This window comes from Zootoca vivipara, chromosome 10 (assembly GCF_963506605.1).
Source record: "Zootoca vivipara chromosome 10, rZooViv1.1, whole genome shotgun sequence".
NCBI lineage: Eukaryota > Metazoa > Chordata > Lepidosauria > Squamata > Lacertidae > Zootoca > Zootoca vivipara.
Window position 1 is genome coordinate 61474319 of NC_083285.1, and position 19944 is coordinate 61494262.

At 48.3% G+C, this 19944-nt stretch overlaps 1 protein-coding gene across 6 annotated transcripts in view; it reads left to right on the forward strand.

The window, feature by feature from the left end:
• ABCC9 (ATP binding cassette subfamily C member 9) overlaps window positions 1–19944 on the forward strand; it is an 85346-nt gene that overhangs the window by 54927 nt on the left and 10475 nt on the right. For all 6 annotated transcript variants that reach the window (XM_035127133.2, XM_035127136.2, XM_035127138.2 and 3 more), the window contains 8 exons: window positions 186–255; window positions 1182–1339; window positions 1895–1987; window positions 7802–7904; window positions 11373–11480; window positions 16033–16153; window positions 17799–17929; window positions 19245–19323. In XM_035127133.2, the coding sequence (XP_034983024.1) occupies window positions 186–255; window positions 1182–1339; window positions 1895–1987; window positions 7802–7904; window positions 11373–11480; window positions 16033–16153; window positions 17799–17929; window positions 19245–19323 (863 nt within the window). The remainder of the gene's footprint in view (window positions 1–185; window positions 256–1181; window positions 1340–1894; window positions 1988–7801; window positions 7905–11372; window positions 11481–16032; window positions 16154–17798; window positions 17930–19244; window positions 19324–19944) is intronic.

Here is a 19944-nt window from a genome sequence, read left to right on the forward strand (position 1 = left end):
TTTCCTCCTCCTCCTCCTCCTCCTCCTCCTCCTCCTCCTCCTCCTCCTCCTCCTCCTCCTCCTCCTCCTCCACCTCTCTTCTTCTTCTTCTTCTTCTTCTTCTTCTTCTTCTTCTTCTTCTTCTTCTTCTTCTTCTTCTTCTTCTTCTTCTTCTTCCTCATTTATATATTTTTGTCATCTGATAGATTCTTTGACACAACACCCTTGGGGCTGATTCTCAACCGCTTTTCTGCCGACACAAATATCATCGATCAGGTAAGCTCATTGATCTCGCCAGGTGGTCCAGAGCCTTTATTCCCCCACCCCCACAGGCCAAAATATGTGGGACCAGAGACGACTGGCATTTGTCAAAAGTTCAAAGGGGGCCGTGGCAGCAAACCCCTTCCAAGTCCATTCACAGGTCTGGGTTCAGACCGCACCTGCAAGCTATCAAAGTGAGGCTCAGCTAATGGGCAGTGACAGCAAGCGCCATGGCTGTGCTAGGTGGTTCCTGATGGGGGAACTCCTCACTGCAGCTGTTACCTGTGGGACTTGCTGCCAGATAAATAGGGGGTGAAAACAGGAGGATAGTGAAAATGGAAATGCATGCACAAACAGTAAGAGAGTTTTCTTGTAGAATCATAGAGTTGGAAGGGACCTTGAAGATCACCTAGTTCAACTCCCTGTAATGCAAGAATATGCATCTGTCCTTTATGGGGATCCAAGCCTACAACCTTGGCACTTGTCAGTACCACACTCTAACCAAGTGTGCTATCCAGTCTTTTGAGGTCCTGTGTCCCCAAATCTGAAGACGCCAGATGTTACGATAGGTAATGAGGCCAGTGTTTGGTTAGAAGAGTGTAGCGCAGGCACCCACAAACTCGGCCCTCCAGATGTTTTTGAACTACAATTCCCACCATCCCTGACCATTGGTCCTGTTAGTTAGGGATGGTGGGCGTTGTAGTCCCAAAACATCTGGAGGGCTGAGTTTGGGGATGCCTGGCTTAGCAGAATCTTGTGGTTGTATTTTATGCCACCTTGGGAGTTTTTACCTAAAGGCAGCATTGTTAGGGTCAAAATAGATGAAGAAGCAGGCCACCTCAAGTTCTATGGAGGAAGAATGCTATGAATAAAATAGTGAACAAATGAACCTTTAGTGGATGTTGGCCTAATCTAACGCTTGCAAATTATCTTTGGTGCAGCACATTCCCCCGACTCTGGAATCCCTCTCACGGTCCACGTTGCTCTGCCTGTCTGCCATCGGAATAATTTCGTATGCCACGCCGTGGTTCGTGGTCGCACTCGTGCCCCTGGGGATAGCCTTCTATTTCATCCAGAAATACTTCAGAGTTGCATCCAAGTAGGTTTAAAACAAAAACAAACAACCACCCCAAATATAGTCTAACTCCATAGCTATTGATGTTTTCCATCATCATTCCGATGCTTTGTAGCTGCCACCAATTAAGCAAAAGCAAGTTTTAAATCAAGGGTGGAAAACCACAGGACCAAGGACTGAATGTGGCCCTCTGGACCTCTCTACCCAGCCGTCAGGATCCTATACCCAGCCCACCCACCCACCCTTTCCAGCCCCATAATTCACTGACCCTGCTCTATGTGCCCCTCTAGTGACTTCACCCGGCTGGAAGGTGTCCTTGAATGGAAGCATCTCTCTTTCCTGAATGGGGAGTGGCATGTGTCTGGCCACACCCATTTTGGGGCATATGCACCCTTGGTTTGTGCCCCCTGGGAGGTTGCCCAGGACAAATTGTGGCCCTCAGGTTGAAACAGGGTTCCTGCTTTAAAAGAGTGAGGTTGTTTGCCATTTGCTGCTGCTCTTTCATTTTGTGTTTTCCGTTTCAATTTCCACAATCTGTTCTTCGCTATTTACACACCTCCTTCTTTCGACTGGTGACAGGGACCTTCAGGAACTTGATGACAGCACCCAGCTGCCTCTCCTCTGCCACTTTTCAGAGACGGCGGAAGGCCTCACTACCATCAGGGCCTTCAGGTTTGTAAACAAGGACTTCCCTTTATAGTAGGTGCTGGTTAAAGGGACCCTGGGAAGCTTGACCGCTTCAGCTGCCAACTGGCTGTCTGCAGGCCAGGCTCCTGCCAAGTGAGAGGCGAAGGCAATCCGTTGGCAGCACAGACAGAAGCCAGAGCAGAACCCCCTGTCTACTTAATGCAGCCAACATGGCAGCCTGCAGGTGCCGCTGGACTACAACTCCCATCAGCCTCAGCCAGGATGCTCAGTGGCCAGGAATGATGGGACTCATAGCCTTATCATTTCTGGAGGGCAGCATGTTGGCTTCCCCTGGTCACTGGCAGAGGAAGAGGAGTGCAGGGGGAGAGCACTGCCCCCAGCATCCTGATCCTGGTGGGGTGCCATCATGGCTGCCCCCCCACCCGCACTGGGCACCACACCCTGGCAGGTGGCGTGCCACACCCCCAGGATGCATGCCAGCCCTGCCCCCGCCTGCTCTCCGCCCCCTGGTGCTGCAGCATGAAGCTCCGCTACTGCCCCTGATTCAGACAAAGGCTGGGTCAAGCTTATAAACTGCCAAATTTTGGGGGATGTGTGTGCATACTGTGTACCTCTTTCTTTGCAGAATGCAATTTTTTACTTTCCCCCTCGAAATGGTAGACCTAAAAATCTAGCAAAGTGGTTTGCCATGTGGCATTGTGGTCTGGTGTTCCTGCAATGCCAGTGCAACGTTTCATTGGATATCATAATTAGTTATGGATAGGGATAGATGAATCTGCCTATTTTGGTTTCTCCTATGTCTGCATCGCAACAGTTTTTTTGTTTTTTTTTTAGGGCACATTTCTCCTTATACACACATTATATATAAACAATTTGGAGTGTATTTAGGGGGCACATCATGCTCCTTCTAAGGTAGTTTGTCCACCTTTGGTCCCCACCCTGCACTCAGCTCTCACCTGGGGCACCTAGAAGTTGTCCGCATGTGGCAGCGGCCACACCCCAGGAAACGCTTTCGAGTGACTGGCTAAACCAGGTGAGCAGACAAGACCAACAGTGGATCCAATGGCCAAGAAGGCAGTTTCTGCATATGGTGTGGAGGGAAGTGACGGCGTCAACCTGGGAAGGTAGGCTGTCTAGGTAGGAGATCCTAAAGTTAAGCCTGAGAGGGAAGTGATCTACTTTACCAACAAGCAGTTACTAAAAGAGAAGGAATCGGTGAGGAGGAAGAACAAGTTGCCTTTCTGTCTATCCACACCTGCACTGGTTCAGGTAACAGGGCAAGCATTGTTGCTTTGCTCTCAACAATATATGCATTTTTATACATATGTCTGGGTGGAGAACTGAGTTGCAATAAAAAAAAATGAAAGCATGTGTTTTGATGGGTAAGCTGCGTTTTGGTTTTGGGAAATACGAATTAAGGAGGCTCGCATTAAAATGCAGATCAAACCAAATTTATTCTCCATCCTTAGCTATGGAATTCCTCTCATCCTGACCATTATTTTTAGATGGTGTGTGCGAGCTAGATCTTGAACGGCAAACTTCAAAAAAATTCCTCTGTCTTGGGTCTGTCTCACCTTCATTTCCTAAGATCATTCCATTCCACCCATGCTTTCTTCCAGCAGCTAACCAATTTTCTTCCATCCCAGAACCAAAGCCCCCCCCCCCCCCCCCCCGGATAAGCATGATAGTTGCCTCCCTTTGTTCTGAGTTCATTATGTACCCCTCAAGCAGTCATGAGCTCCCTGGACTACTTAACCGCAACGTTGTACAGGCCAACTAGACTGGGATTTGGGTGACCTTTTTGTTCGTCATCTGAACAGGATAAAAAGTTGAAGAATGTGCAGAAGGAGGAGCTGGAGGCAGATGAAAAGATGCAGATTGAGTGTGTCAGAGTTTCCATTGTGTGTGGGGGGAGGGGGAGGGGATTGTGGCTGCCAAAGAGAAGCTCTCCAAAGCAGGAGACAGACAATAGCTTTTCAGAGACAGAAAAAGTAGTTCGCTTATAGTGACATTGCTGCTTTCATTGTAGATGTACAGCTCATTTATCCCACTGCTGAAACAGATTCAGCAAGATCTTTCTTCTTACTCTTCGTATTTTTGAATCTTCATTTTTGTGAACTGCTCTGTGGTCCTCAGAAGAAGCGGGGCATAGAAATTTAATAACTGGGCAATTACTTTCTTACCCACTTTCCAGCACTACAAAGCTTTGCAGACTTGCCAGCATTTGTTTACACATCACAGGATTCCTGTACAGGGTTAGGGAATGTTCCAGCCGGGGGGGGGGGCACATTTCCTTCTGTATCTCACGCCACATCACGACGTCATTACATTTCCACAATGATGTTGGGGCACACACAGTGTGGGGTCCACACTTAGCCCCTGCTAAGAAGACCTGGAGGGCTGTGTCTGGCCTTGAATTTTCCCACCCCGGTTTTAAGGTATACACCTAGACAGTGCTTTTTTCCTTTAAAAAATTGTTTAGGTAAAGGTCCGTTTGCTCCAGTCACAGACAACTCTGGGGTGGCATGCTCATCTCGCTGTATAGACCGAGAGAGCTGGCGTTTTGCCCGCAGACAGCTTCCGGGTCATGTGGCCAGCATGACTAAGCTGCTTCTGGCGAACCAGAGCAGCACACAGAAACGCCATTTACTTAAGTCCCTCTACCTTTTTTCCCTATCCAAAACAACAACTGAGAACGCCTTACACCAGCCTTTCTGAACCTTGGGTGCCCAGCTGTTCTTGGACCACAACTCCCATAATATCTGACCACTGGCCAAGCTGGCTAGGAATGATGGAAGTTGTAGTCCGACAGCATCTAGGAATTACACTCTTATTAATAACGAAGACCAGGGCAGGTTTGTCAATTCAAAAATCACCCTGGCAGGAAAAGCAAAATAAGTGCTTCTAGGTAAATATGTTGCTGTCTCTAACAGCCTCTTGAAATCTGAAGCTCTGTTTCTACAATGGCCAAACGGCCAATCCCTTATTCAGATACCCCAGGGATAACATGCAGACGAAGCCTTTCTAAGACCGAGTATGGCTTTGCCACATTAAGCCGGTATCTACTGGCCATCATTCAAATCATTTCAGTGCTGTGCATCCGGGGATTTTACGATGCATTGGATAAGCTTCATGTCAAAATGTATGCCGTTCATCAATTACTCAAGATGCATCTCATTACCAGGCCTTTTCTTGAGTATTCCTATATTCTGCATGACTTTTCTGTGCTCCAGTTTTCTTATTTTGTCATTGGGCGCTTTGTTTTTTTGTTGCATTGTGCAAATGTAATTTGTGCTTCTTTTCATAGTGGCATTTTTGTAACCCACCTTGGCACCAATCAAGGCTTACTCAAGCAGAGCACAGCTTCCCCTTTCTGATTTCCACTGTATCCTAAACTGGATCAATTGCTATTGTTAATCAGGCTTTTCTTTAGGTAAAGCAGTTCTTGGCTCCCAAGTTTGCAAGAAGCAAAACGAAATTAAACAAAATTGCACCACAAGCGCTGCATTCTTGCAATTTATAATAAACCAGCAAAGAGCAATTCATCTGTTTTTACCAGAGCAGAAGTACAACAGTAACGTTTATACAATGCAGTCAGCCTCCTGCCAATATTTACAATTTCTTCTAAACATCACTGTAGCAGCGTTGCTGCGCTCTGAGCTGAAGCAATACTGGGTTTCTTTCCTTCCCCCTAATGGAGAAATGTATGCTTCATGATGAAATATCTCTGAGCTAGTTTTTGGGAGGGAGGGAGACTTGGTAGTTATGTAAACACCTGGCTCGAGTTAAAAGATGGCCAGCCAGCACACAGAGCCGAAAAAGAGCATCAAAAGCATGCCGTTGGCTTTACAGCATCACTTACTAAATGTTGACCAAAGCATAAAACCCAATCTCCTCCCATCTTCTGGGATAATGGCATTTTGTGATTGGTCTTTGTCAGATAGCCAGTACATTAGATGGGATAAGGACAAGGGAGGATGTGTAAATGGAGGGGTGTTTTTTGGGTTCTTCTCCTCCCACTCATGGGATTTCATATTATCAGTACCTGCCAGGTAGGTCAGAGAGGACATGCTGATGCACTGGTTTCTGAAGGGCTGTTCTCCTGTGTGGACCTGTCATAGAATTGTAGAACTGTAGAGTTGGAAGCGACCACGAGGACCATCTATTCCAACCCCCTGCAATGCAGGAATCTTTTGTCCAACACGAGGCTCGAACCCACGACCGTGATATTAAGAGTCTCATGCCTGAGCAGTCTGTTCCCTTAAAGCAAGGACAGAATCACTGGCCTCCATACACGGCTGGTCTGCAAATCCCATCTTCGCTGACTTCTAGATGTACCAATAACATCTGAAAGTTCACAGGTTCCCCATCCCTGACTTTGATCTTTAACAGGGGACCTGCTCTGGGCGACTGGGAATAAGTTGGGCCTTGGGCTTATTGTGTGGTGGTTCCTTGCCTCTTAAAAACCCTCCCCTAAGAGATGATGCCTGTGCTTCTGGATTAGGCATCAGGCAAAGATTCTCCTGCACTTTTATTTGACTGATTCCAGTTAGTGCAGTGGTTCTCAAAGGGTGTGATGTGCCACATTGGTGTGGCAGGAGAGAATGGCAAGTGTGGTGGGAAGATTCAAGGACAATCATATTTTGGGAATGATTCATGTTCTTATGGTACATAGCTGCTTTGTTTTATACTTCCTGGATGTCCCACGATCATATTATAAAGTAGTTGTGTTCTGTGTTACAAATCAAGCACTGCTAAGAGTTGTTTCTTTTTGTTTCCGATGTATTTCTTATCAAGAAAAAAACTGGGGTGCCGTGAGCAAATTTTTATTCCAAAAGTGTAGCCCAGATAAAAAAGTTTGCGAACTACTATGCATGGCGCATAGGAAGCAGTCTAGTATGTGCATAGAGCTAAAGGAGGAAGTTAGAAAAATGACACTCTATCCAACTTTTCCTTTTAGCTCTATGATTGCTGTCAGGGTTGTTACGACTACTCCTGAGTAACGACCTTCCACACGCTTGTCTTTCAAAAGTCTTTATTAGTGCACATTATTTACAGTGTAACTAGCTGCTGGTTTCACGTCTCCTCATTCCGAATCAGAATCCAGCACTGCCCCTTTTCGCGACTTTGACCAACATAAAAGCCTTGGGACAGTGAATCTCCTCCCCTTTCTCCTCCTTCTCAATACCGTTGTCAGGAGGAAGGGTCTACGGTCTGTCTTATTCCTGTCCACCCTTCCCGCCTCTCTCTCTTCCTGCCTGTGGAGCAGGGGCTCTCCAGTGCTGCCAGAGCCCTGGCACTCCTTCTCCGTCTCCTGACTCGCCCCTTCAGACCCCGCACTTTCATGACTGCTTGGAGACGGGCTGCTTCTGATGAGGGGGGGGTCCTCTGTAATCCCTCCCCCTTGCAATTTGGATCAAATTGAACATTTAGATGAAGTTGAGGGAGGGAGGGAAGTGTAGAGGAAAACACAGAAGGGGAAAGCGAAAAAGTCGGGTTGCCATATGTTAAACCGGCGAAAACAGTGTCTGGGGGGAATTTCGGAAAATCAGCAAAATGTTGTTTTTCCTAAAAATAAACTCAACAACTTTTGCATCCTGAATTTTACTTCTAGAAATATGGTAACCCGAGAAAAGGGGACAAATGTGAGAAAAGGAGTGGGACACTTATTCTGGTTCCTGATCCTCACAAAGCACCCGGCAACTTGGCACAGTCTTACTCAGATTTAGCTGATCTGAATGTTGAGGTTCCACTTCCCGAGATTCTGCAATCTGTGCTCTGTGCATTGTATATCAGGATTGCAAATTGCTAACGTAAGAATCCCTTTGTCTTTCGCAGGCACGAACCCAGATTTAAACAGCGAATGCTGGAACTGACAGACACAAACAACATCGCATACTTGTTCCTGTCGGCTGCCAACAGATGGTTGGAGGTCAGGACGGTACGTACGCCTTCATCCCTGCCACGGTTTTGAAACCTTAGAACCCGTCAGTTAACTTTTGTTTGATGTGAAATGTTGGGCAAAGAATTATAACTGGAATACATCTGGCTACGAAACACCCACACTTTCATATGCGCCAGTCCTTAAAATAGCTCATTGTTATTTCTGTTGAGTTTTTTCCTCGGTGAAGCCAAGAGACTTCTTCATTTGCTGCTGCTGGGGGTGATTGTCATTCAGAAGAGAATCTGAGTTGGGCTGGGCTGGGCTGGATTATACTCCCCCCCCCCAATCCAGCTATACAGAGGAGAATGAGTGTTTGCCCTCCCAGCTCACCTGGTGAGGTGACCCCCAACTATGCTGCCTCTGGGTGTACATGCAAGGCCATAAAGGAAGCCAGAAGCTTTGAGTTCATGAATATCACCTGAACTATTGATTTTAAGAGGCTTCTTTGCTGGTTTCCCAAATCTGACCAGGGATGGATGTTAGCAAACAGGCTGAAAGGCTTCCTGAGCAGGCATAGGCAATCTCGGCCCTCCAGATGTTTTGGGACTACAATTCCCATCATCCCTGACCACTGGTCCTGTTAGCTAGGGATGATGGGAGTTGTAGCCCCAAAAACACCTGGAGGGCCAAATTTGCCTATGCCTGCGTTAGAGCCACTGAATGGCACAGGACTGTTGAGGACCAAACTATACACCCCTGTTTGCCAATGGGGTGCCTGTGTTGAGGGTGGCTACCTCCTCCCCACCCCTAAAGGTCATAGAGCTGAAGGTAGAACGTAGAGGACTGGCGCTCTTCCTCACTTCCTCTTTCATCTCTATGGTCAGATCCAGTAAAATGGATGCTTATGAAATTGCATAATTTCCCCACAGGTTTACCACTACCGTCAAATCGTAGATCACATATTGCAGAGGTGTTTGACCTTTTCGCGTCCACGGCTCCCTTGACCAACTGCATTCTTTCTAAGACACCCCTGTGGGGCTCGGGAGCCCAGTTTTGTCACCCCTTCCCTGCAGAGCTGGCAGCCCCTCACCCTTTTTCGAACACCCTCCCCTTGTGCAGTGATCCTTCAGCCGCCTCTCCTCTCCCCTATGCTTGGGAGTCCTCCGGGCTCCCTCACCTATTGGCTTGCTTACTCAGCTCCTGGCAACTAGCACCCCCTGGCCAGCTCTAGAGGCACCATTCGTCTCTGCAGCTTGTAGCTAGGGCTGCTGCTGCAGCAGCAAACAGCTGTTCAAGACTTTGGGAGGCAGAGACGTGAGAGGGCATCAGAGGAGGGAGGGATGGAGACCAGTGTTACCCGCGGCACCCGTGACCATCATTCAAGGCACAGCACACTGGTTGAAAACCGCTGACGTTTTGCTTCCACTGACTGAAAAATAAAAGCCACCTATCAGGTGCTTTCCATGGGGGTAGACACTGTGTAAACCATGGAAATTGAAGTTCTGCATGGATCTGACTTTTAACCAGACCCCCTTGTGAATTCGTGATGGTGTGTGTGTGTGTGTGTGTGTGTGTGTGTGTGTGTGTTGTGTAGTAAGGATCTGTATGTGTGCTTTCTCTGTGTATGTTGCGGGGGAGGGGGGGAGTTACCCAGGGGAAAATAACAACTAAAGATTGGATGGGATGCCCTCAGAATTTCAAAAGTTCCCACGAGCTCAGAAAGGCTGGTGACCCCTGTTATATGTTAAAGCCATAACTTTCTTCTTGTAAAAGCAACCACGAGGGACTAGGAATTTGGATGAAGGCCTGTACTAGCTTTTCCCCATTGCGCCCATCCCTTGACTTAACCCTCCCCACCGCCGCTGCCACTATGAACCATGGAGGGGGGGGGAACCAAACAGTTTTTTGTGTCCATAAATTTCTCCTCTGTTGCTAGTGGCATCTTCTATGGGTGATTTAGATCAGCCCACCAACACAGCACAGGGGAAGAGATTTTTTTTGGGGGGGGGGCATCTCCTGCAGATGCTGGACTCCAACTCCTGTCAACCCCAAACAGCATGGCCACAGATCAGGGGTGATGGGAGTTATAGTCCAACAAATCTGGAGGTCACCGGTCCTGTACCCATCCCTTACAGATTCCACCAGAGGGTTACAACCAGAGGGTTGTAACACGCACACACGCACACACACACACGCAGACAAACACACACACATTCTTTGCCCAGGCATCCACAGAATACTAGGAACTGTATTCCTGCAACATCAGGCAGCACCGCATTTGCTACGGTACCCCTGCACTTAAAGGCACAACAGTCGCTAAAAACCTCAGTCGCACTCCTGCTCCCCCTGCTGAAATCCCTTCTGCTGTACAAAAAGTAAATGTGCAGTTGCCCTGTCTCTTTTTGCATCTGGACACTAGTCCTTTGTAAGGCAGGGTGAATGTTAAGCAAAGAAATGTGAATTCGATGTATTGGATCCACTTAGAGCTTGAAAGGTGTTTTTTTTTTTTTAAGAACTAGTTCTTGTTCCAGTTCAACGTGCCCCCAAAGGAGCTAGTTGCAGTTCACATTCTTTTTGTTTACAAAATGAACTAGTTGGGTTTGCATTCAGTTCACAGTTCAATTCAAGTTCATCCAAATCAGCTAATTTTGGGGGGGTCAGCTTTTCAAATGCGACAAGCCGCTGTGCTGAAGTATGTTGTTGTTGTTTAGTCATTTAGTCGTGTCCGACTCTTCGTGATCCCATGGGCCATAGCACGCCAGGCACTCCTGTCTTGCACTGCCTCCCACAGTTTGGTCAAACTCACGTTCGTAGCTTCAAGAACACTGTCCAACCATCTCGTCCTCTGTCGTCCCCTTCTCCTTGTGCCCTAGATCTTTCCCAATGTTAGGGTCTTTTCCAGGGAGTCTTCTCTTCTCATGAGGTGGCCAAAGTATTGGAGCCTCAGCTTCAGGATCTGTCCTTCCAGTGAGCACTCAGGGCTGATTTCCTTCAGAATGGGTAGGTTTGATCTTCTTGCAGTCCATGGGACTCTCAAGAGTCTCCTCCAGCACCATAATTCAAAAGCATCAATTCTTTGGGTGATCAGCCTTCTTTATGGTCCAGCTCTGGTACCCCATCCCTAACCTAGCCCGTTTTAACGCCTCACCTTTACTGCCACTAAGCATTTGTTCAGAGCTATTCTCTCCTCTTCTTGCAGCTGCAGGCTTACACAGCCAGTCATCCAAAAGGAAGAGCCAAAACGCAAAAGGGCCATATCCTATTTCATGGCTGAGTTAGATCAGCCTCCCGTTGTGACAGCTACATTAGGTGCTGCTTTTTCTCTGCCCCCGTGTCCAACACGTTCAAAGTTGTTCAAAGTTCTACCCCAAAATGATCTTGATATATGTACAGTTCACCCAGCAATTATGGGACCTGCTTTCAGGTGTTGCTAGGGATTTTTGAACTAATTCAGTGAACTTTAATATAACTGAACTGTAGCATAAATCTGTCCCTCACCTTTTGTGTTTTGTTTTCTCTCTGCAGGATTATCTGGGCGCTTTCATTGTTCTCACTGCAGCTGTGGCTTCCATTTCTCCATATGATGGTCCAAAGTCTGGCCTTGTGGGCTTGGGTCTCCTCTATGCACTAACGGTACGTACAGAAGTTTACAGCACTTGGGCGCAGTTCATTTTGAAGCAAGCTGCATCAAATTGAACGAGGAGCTCTGCAAGAGCCAGTCGTGCCATCTTGCACAGATCCTGCTTGTTTTGGTGCACTTTGCACAGCAAAATCTGCCAGTGCCTTGCACACTCGGAAACCAATCCGCTGGGTTCACAGCCACCGTTAAAATATGTTATGTACTGAGCTGAATCATAGAACAATAGGATCCAGAATCAGCAGTCTGATTGGTCCGCAGGAGCCACCTAATCCAACTCCAGGTGGAAGTGAATCTGCAGCCTGATTGGCCTACAGGAGCAGCCAATCAGGCGGCTGGCAGAAGTGAATCTGCAACCTGATTGGCCTGCAGGAGCAGCCAATCAGGCTGCTGGCAGAAGTCAATCCCTGAAGTAGCCAATCACGCAAAGCCCATTGTGTAAATAATGTATATAAGCGGATGGTTTTGGGAAAAGGGCATTCTTCTTCTCTTCTTCTCCTTGATGACTAAGAGCTGAATAAAGAGCATGAAATTCACTCTCGGCTCCGAGTATATTTCATAAAAATAAAACCCGTACATGGTTCACTTCCCAACTCTCTCAATATTGACAGAAACAATCTTGCAAGTTATGGATCCAAGCCAGGGCCCAGGGAATTTGGAATGACTTGGAGCAGCTTCTGGCTTTATGAGCCAATTGGAAATAATCATAACAAAGTCACTGAGATTCCCAGGCCCTGAGTGCTCCCAAAGAAAGGAAGGGAAAAGTGCATACAAGGACTTCAGCCTTCCCAAATCCAGCTTTTGACAGGGGATCCACTTTACTGCCCTTTTAAAAAACAGAACAAAAACAAAAGCAAAATCTCATTTCATTTTCTAAAAAAAAATCTCCATTTATTTCCTGAATTATTGTTGTAAGGAGCCTTTACAGGAAAAGCTCAGCTTGAAAGGCAGGCTAGATATTTATGTAAAAATCAACTAATGAAATTTTCCTCTCTTTCATAGTGGCACAGTCACTCATCCTTGCTGTACACTGAATTGTAGAGTTGGTAGGGACCCCGAGGGTCTTCTAGTCCAACCCCCTGCAATGCCTTACAGCAAAGGAAAAGCAGGTCATCATCATCATCATCATCACTTTTAATTTGTATACCGCCTTTCTATCATACAATACTCAAAGCGGTTTACAAGCTGAAGAAACAGAATCTAACGAAATACAAAACAACCTTATAACAATCTAATGCAATACAAAAATATGATAATCAACCATAGCTTTAAAATAAGCAAACAAATAATGTAACGTTCAACAATCATTACAATAGTATAGAATAATATCAGCATATGAAAATTAAACAGAAACCCACTCTTAACATTTACAATAAATGATTTCAAAACAATAATCAATAAAACAACAGCAAGCCCCAGTGCATAAAACAATACAATACAAATCGAAAAATAGAGACTGGAGGGTGAGGCAAGGCAGGTGGAAAGAGGCCTTGCCCGATGGAGTCTCTCCCCTCACAGCACAGCTTCCTTATGAGGAGTCCCAGGGCCGGAGGGGGCGAGGCAAGGCAGGTGGAAAGAGGCCTTGCCTGATGGAGTCTCTCCCCTCACAGCACAGCTTCCTTATGAGGAGTCCCAGGGCCGGAGGGGGCGAGGCAAGGCAGGTGGAAAGAGGCCTTGCCTGATGGAGTCTCTCCCCTCACAGCACAGCTTCCTTATGGGAGTCCCAGGGCCGGAGGGGTCGAGGCAAGGCAGGTGGAAAGAGGCCTTGCCTGATGGAGTCTCTCCCCTCACAGCACAGCTTCCTTATGAGGAGTCCCAGGGCCGGAGGGGGCGAGGCAAGGCAGGTGGAAAGAGGCCTTGCCTGATGGAGTCTCTCCCCTCACAGCACAGCTTCCTTATGGGAGTCCCAGGGCCGGAGGGGGCGAGGCAAGGCAGGTGGAAAGAGGCCTTGCCTGATGGAGTCTCTCCCCTCACAGCACAGCTTCCTTATGAGGAGTCCCAGGGCCGGAGGGGGCGAGGCAAGGCAGGTGGAAAGAGGCCTTGCCTGATGGAGTCTCTCCCCTCACAGCACAGCTTCCTTATGGGAGTCCCAGGGCCGGAGGGGTCGAGGCAAGGCAGGTGGAAAGAGGCCTTGCCTGATGGAGTCTCTCCCCTCACAGCACAGCTTCCTTATGAGGAGTCCCAGGGCCGGAGGGGGCGAGGCAAGGCAGGTGGAAAGAGGCCTTGCCTGATGGAGTCTCTCCCCTCACAGCACAGCTTCCTTATGGGAGTCCCAGGGCCGGAGGGGGCGAGGCAAGGCAGGTGGAAAGAGGCCTTGCCTGATGGAGTCTCTCCCCTCACAGCACAGCTTCCTTATGAGGAGTCCCAGGGCCGGAGGGGGCGAGGCAAGGCAGGTGGAAAGAGGCCTTGCCTGATGGAGTCTCTCCCCTCACAGCACAGCTTCCTTATGAGGAGTCCCAGGGCCGGAGGGGGCGAGGCAAGGCAGGTGGAAAGAGGCCTTGCCTGATGGAGTCTCTCCCCTCACAGCACAGCTTCCTTATGGGAGTCCCAGGGCCGGAGGGGGCGAGGCAAGGCAGGTGGAAAGAGGCCTTGCCTGATGGAGTCTCCCCCTCACAGTTCTTCCTCCAGGCACAGCTTCCTTATGAGGAGTCCCAGGGCCGGAGGGGGCGAGGCAAGGCAGGTGGAAAGAGGCCTTGCCCGATGGAGTCTCTCCCCTCACAGCACAGCTTCCTTATGAGGAGTCCCAGGGCCGGAGGGGGCGAGGCAAGGCAGGTGGAAAGAGGCCTTGCCTGATGGAGTCTCTCCCCTCACAGCACAGCTTCCTTATGGGAGTCCCAGGGCCGGAGGGGTCGAGGCAAGGCAGGTGGAAAGAGGCCTTGCCTGATGGAGTCTCTCCCCTCACAGCACAGCTTCCTTATGAGGAGTCCCAGGGCCGGAGGGGGCGAGGCAAGGCAGGTGGAAAGAGGCCTTGCCTGATGGAGTCTCTCCCCTCACAGCACAGCTTCCTTATGGGAGTCCCAGGGCCGGAGGGGGCGAGGCAAGGCAGGTGGAAAGAGGCCTTGCCTGATGGAGTCTCTCCCCTCACAGCACAGCTTCCTTATGAGGAGTCCCAGGGCCGGAGGGGGCGAGGCAAGGCAGGTGGAAAGAGGCCTTGCCTGATGGAGTCTCTCCCCTCACAGCACAGCTTCCTTATGAGGAGTCCCAGGGCCGGAGGGGGCGAGGCAAGGCAGGTGGAAAGAGGCCTTGCCTGATGGAGTCTCTCCCCTCACAGCACAGCTTCCTTATGGGAGTCCCAGGGCCGGAGGGGGCGAGGCAAGGCAGGTGGAAAGAGGCCTTGCCTGATGGTCCCTCCACAGCCTGAGGAATTTGCAGTCTAAATTTCGGCAGGGGGAAGAGATAGGAGGGAAGGGAGTGGAAAAGTTGGAGGAGGAAGGGATAACTTCTATCTCTTCTGAAAACTGCCTCAGCCCCTCCCATCCCAAGCCTGTAGCCCCTTCTTCTTCCTCTCCTTCTCCTTTAAATTTTATTTTTTTTATTTTGATGATGTAATAATCATAAATAAAAAAATAAAAATGTGCAGCCCAACACCAAGACCATTCCATTGTAACTATCCAACATCCCAATATTTCAACACCTCTTGTGATAGTTTGACCCCTTTCCGTTTTAACAGTGCAAACTGTATAAACACCTTCTCCTCAAAATAATTTCTCCTGCATATTCCCTTAATGACACATGCTAATTTAACATTAATAGTTACATCCTACGCCTCTTTATACCTTCTTCCATTTTATCTCCTGCTTGCCCCTTCCACTTCCTACCCTAGCTATAATAATTTGTGCAGCTGTCAATAAATTTGTGAGCAAGTCCTTCATAGCCTGCGAACCTTCCACCCCAAGCCCCTGCTTCTTGTTATAGCCTTGCACACCTGCCCAGGTGTGCAAGCAGTGACAAGAGCCAGGAGCAGCAGCAGACTCTGTTCAACCTCATGCTGGAGAATGGTGCTTAGACAGCTTGTGAATGGCCATTGGTGACACCTGAATCAAGCCACTGTACGCAGAGTGTTATGACGTTATACTTGTAAATGTTTCTATGCTATTATTTTTTATTACATTTGTCTACTGTCCTTCCCCACAAGATCTCAGGGTGGCTCACAGAATAAAATACACGGTTTTTAATTGTTTTTACATGCTTTTAATAGGTTTTCAATTTTTGTTTTGAATTGTATTGTTTAAGCATTTGGATGTTTGCTAGCCCTTTAGGAGCCAGTACACAAATTTAACTAGTAACTATAGTCAGAGTAAACCCAATGATATAAATCTGCACACAAGTCCAGCAGTTTCTTTGGTTCTGCTTATCCGGCTACCGTTTTAAAACGACGACTTTGTCAGCGCTGTTCTAACTTTCAAAAACGACTCATGAATGAATGAAGCCTCACTCCGTCACATTGTACAACCAGCAGCCCGTTTCCATCCCCTGAAACAGCTACAAAGAGATGCCACCATCTTCATCCCCATCCCCACGTCCCATTATCCTATTGTATCATTTCAGATCACCAATTATTTGAACTGGGTGGTGAGAAACCTGGCTGACTTAGAAGTGCAAATGGGTGCGGTGAAGAAAGTGAACAGTTTTCTCAACATGGAGTCAGAGAACTACGAAGGCACCATGGGTATGTCAAAATGCTTACAGTCAGGCCCGGCTCGCCCATTGACTCTAGTGGCGCAATGCACCACGGTGCCTGAGCAATCAGGGGGCGCTGAGGGGCACTGAGGGGTGCCCCAGCAAGTGGGGGAGCTTCGCGGCGGCCTCCCTTTTCCCTCCACCAGCTGCGCCGCGAGAGCAGGGAGGGAAGCAAGCGGAACAGGGGCACTAGGACCCTGTTCCGCTCTGCAGCGCCAGGGTCATCCCTCACCCCGGCGCTGCGTTTCATTAGTAGAGGTGACGCCACATGGCAGCACCTCTACCAATGAAACACAGTGCCCTGTTGGCGGGAAGGCACCTGGCGTGGCCCGGCCTGCCCAGGCACCCCGCTCCGCTGGGAGAAGGGAGGAAGGCCGCGCAGAGCAGCGGCGCCCCCTCCCCCACTCAATCCGGCGGCATTGGACAGGCAGGTGGCCTCCGGCACAGCGCGGCCCTGCTGTGAGATGCGGGGGCCGCCGTGAGGCTCCCGCCGCCCGGCACGCCAGGTAAGAGTTTTCCTTTGTGTTTAAGAGTGGGGGCGCGCGCCTGAGGGATCCCTGCACCAGGGCGCCCGATGACCTTAAGACGGCCCTGCTTACAGTCCTGTTATTCATGCCTGCTGCCCTCACTTCTGCCCCATAGATACATTCGCTATAACGTCTGAAAGAGCACACATCTGTAAAAACTATGTGAACTGGCTCCGTTTGTGCGATCAGGAACCTGAGTTGATTGCCAACGGTTTTCCAGTTCTTTCCTACATTTGTAGGCTCTTTCAAAGGTTATGCTCAGAAGGTGGAGCAGTCGGTGTGGTCCTCCTATTCCTTGATTTACTCATAAATAAGTGATACCCAACTAAGGATATTGACAAGCTGGAACGTGTGCAGAGGAGGGCAACCAAGATGACACAGGGTCTGGAAATCAAGCTTTTTGAGGAATGGTTGAGGGAGCTGGGTATGTTTAGACTGGAAAAGTCGAGACTGGGAGGAGATATGATAACCATCTTCAGATACCTCAAGGGCTGTCACATGAAAGATGGAGCAAGCTTTGTTTTCTCCTGCCCCAGAGGGTAGGACCCAGACTAACGGCTTCAAGTTACAAGAAAGGAGATTCCGACTAAACACCAGAACTTTCTGACAGTAAGAGCTGTTTGACAGTGGAATGGTCTCCCCCGGGGAGGTTCTTTCCTTGGAAGTTCTGAAGCAGAAGTTGGATGGCCATCTGTCATGGATGCTTTAGTTGAGATTCCTGCATTGCAGGGGTTGGACCAGATGTCCCTGGGGGGCCCTTCCGTCTCTACAATTCTATGATTCTAAATCAGCATCATGGTAGACCTACTGAAATGAAGTCTATTGATTTTAGTTGGTTTTCTTTGACTATGACTTGGATATCACCTAATGTATAGAGTCTTAACACTGCCGTTCTATCTTAAGCTGAAGCATAACTGAGTCAAGAGCCTCTAATCCAGCTGGGGGCTCCTTGGTTGTACATTTTGCTCATCTTCCATTTAGTTGAATGTCTTTATCTTGTACATGCATACGAGCCAGAGAGCAAAACAATATTGCGCTTGCGTGCTAACTGATCGCATAGATAAGGCTTCCAAGCACTGACGGTCAACGACTTCATTCATTTCCCAGATATTTCTCAGGTCCCCAAGGACTGGCCGCAAGAAGGGGAAATCAAGATTGAAAATCTGTGCGTCCGATATGAAAACAACCTGAAGCCTGTTCTCAAGCACGTCAAAGCTTACATAAAACCAGGCCAGAAGGTTTCATAAATTTATTTATTTATTAAATTTTTATGCCACCTTTCACCCAAGAATCTCAGGGTGAATTACAGTATTCAGGCTTAAATAATTTTACTCACTTTCTTACCATAAAGTTAATGAAGGATGGGAGATAGATAGGTAGGTACAGTGGTACCTCGGTTTATGAACACAATTGGTTCCGGACGTCTGTTCATAAACTGAAACGTTCATAAACTGAAGCGAACTTTCCCATTGAAAGTAATGGAAAGTGGATTAATCCGTTCCAGACGGGTCCGCGGAGTACTCATCCTAAAGTGTACTTAACCCGAAGCATGGGTGTAATTGGTTCCGGAAGTCTGTTCATAAACTGAAGCGTTCATAAACTGAAAATAACTTTCCCATTGAAAGTAATGGAAAGTGAATTAATCCCTTCCAGATGGGTCCGCAGCGTTCGTAAACCGAAAATTCATAAACCGAGGTGTTCGTAAACCGAGGTTCCACTGTATAAGTAACTGTAAAAAGGGCATGTGGGTGGCTGTCCACTTTTCTCCCAAACCGCTTGAAAATTTGACGTTCAAATTTTGACACAACGTCCAAAACGAATATGAGAGTGACCATATACAAGTTGTGTAGACAGATGTCACACCTGGGCCATGTAAAAAAACCCAAACCCCGTGTTCCAGAACTCATAAATCACCCTCAAGAGATTTGGTCAGTCACAGGGATGAGGCGGGGGTGGGGGGAGGGACAGAATAGCTCATGGGTTGGGACAGCGTGGGGGCAGTCACAAGGATAAGGTGGGGCTGGAGGGAGGGGGCAGGATAGCTCATGGGTCGGAACAGGATGGGGGCAGTCACAGGGATGAGCCACAGAAATGCGTGGCAGGGCCAGCTAGAGTATATATGTGTGTGTGTGTGTGTGTGTGTGTGTGTACGACAATTTTAAATAGGCCCCAAACCCTACCGGTAGCTAACTCAAGGAACTAAATCCAACCAACCAATTCCTTTCTTGGCCTATTGCTGTATACTGGCCAAGTGTGGTTCATAATTCATTCAGTTCAAACAAGTCTTGAAAAATCTGGATTATCTTCCAAACTTTGATGGAACTTAATTTAACGCTACCCCATATCTGTCTCTTGCCGAGTGTCTACAACCACTCCATTGCCAAAGCTCAGCTTAAAACTCAACGTGCATGAAGTGTTTCTCCATCTCTGGTAGTTAAAGAAAAAACATCATGGACTTTTTTGGGGAGGGGTGTGTGGATTTGCTCGCTGTGGTCTCCTCCCCCAACCCTCCAGTGATGCTCAAGAAAAGCCACAACGAACCTTCTCTTTCAGGTTGGGATTTGCGGTCGCACTGGTAGCGGAAAATCATCATTGTCCTTGGCCTTCTTTAGAATGGTAGACATATTTGATGGTGAGTACCTGGTCGCTTCTTCTTATAGGTTTGTGCCACCTGTGAATTACCAAACCAAATGCAACTAAGCAGCCATAGAGCCATAGAACTGTAGAGTTGGAAGGGACCCTGAGGGTCATCTAGTCCAACCCCTGCAGTGGAGCATAGTTGTTGTTGTTTAGTCGTTTAGTCGTGTCTGACTCTTCGTGACCCCATGGACCAGAGCACGCCAGGCACTCCTGTCTTCCACTGTCTCCCGCAGTTTGGTCAGACTCATGTCTGTAGCTTTGAGAACACGGTCCAACCATCTCATCCTCTGTCGTCCCCTTCTCCTTGTGCCCTAGATCTTTCCCAATGTCAGGGTCTTTTCCAGGGAGTCTTCTCTTCTCATGAGGTGGCCAAAGTATTGGAGCCTCAGCTTCACGATCTGTCCTTCCAGTGAGCACTCAGGGCTGATTTCCTTCAGAATGGATAGGTTTGATCTTCTTGCAGTCCATGGGACTCTCAAGAGTCTCCTCCAGCATCATAATTCAAAAGCATCAATTCTTTGGGCGATCAGCCTTCTTTGTGGTCCAGCTCTGGTACCCCGTCCCTAACCTAGCCCGTTTTAACGCCTCACCTTTACTGCCACTAAGCATTTGT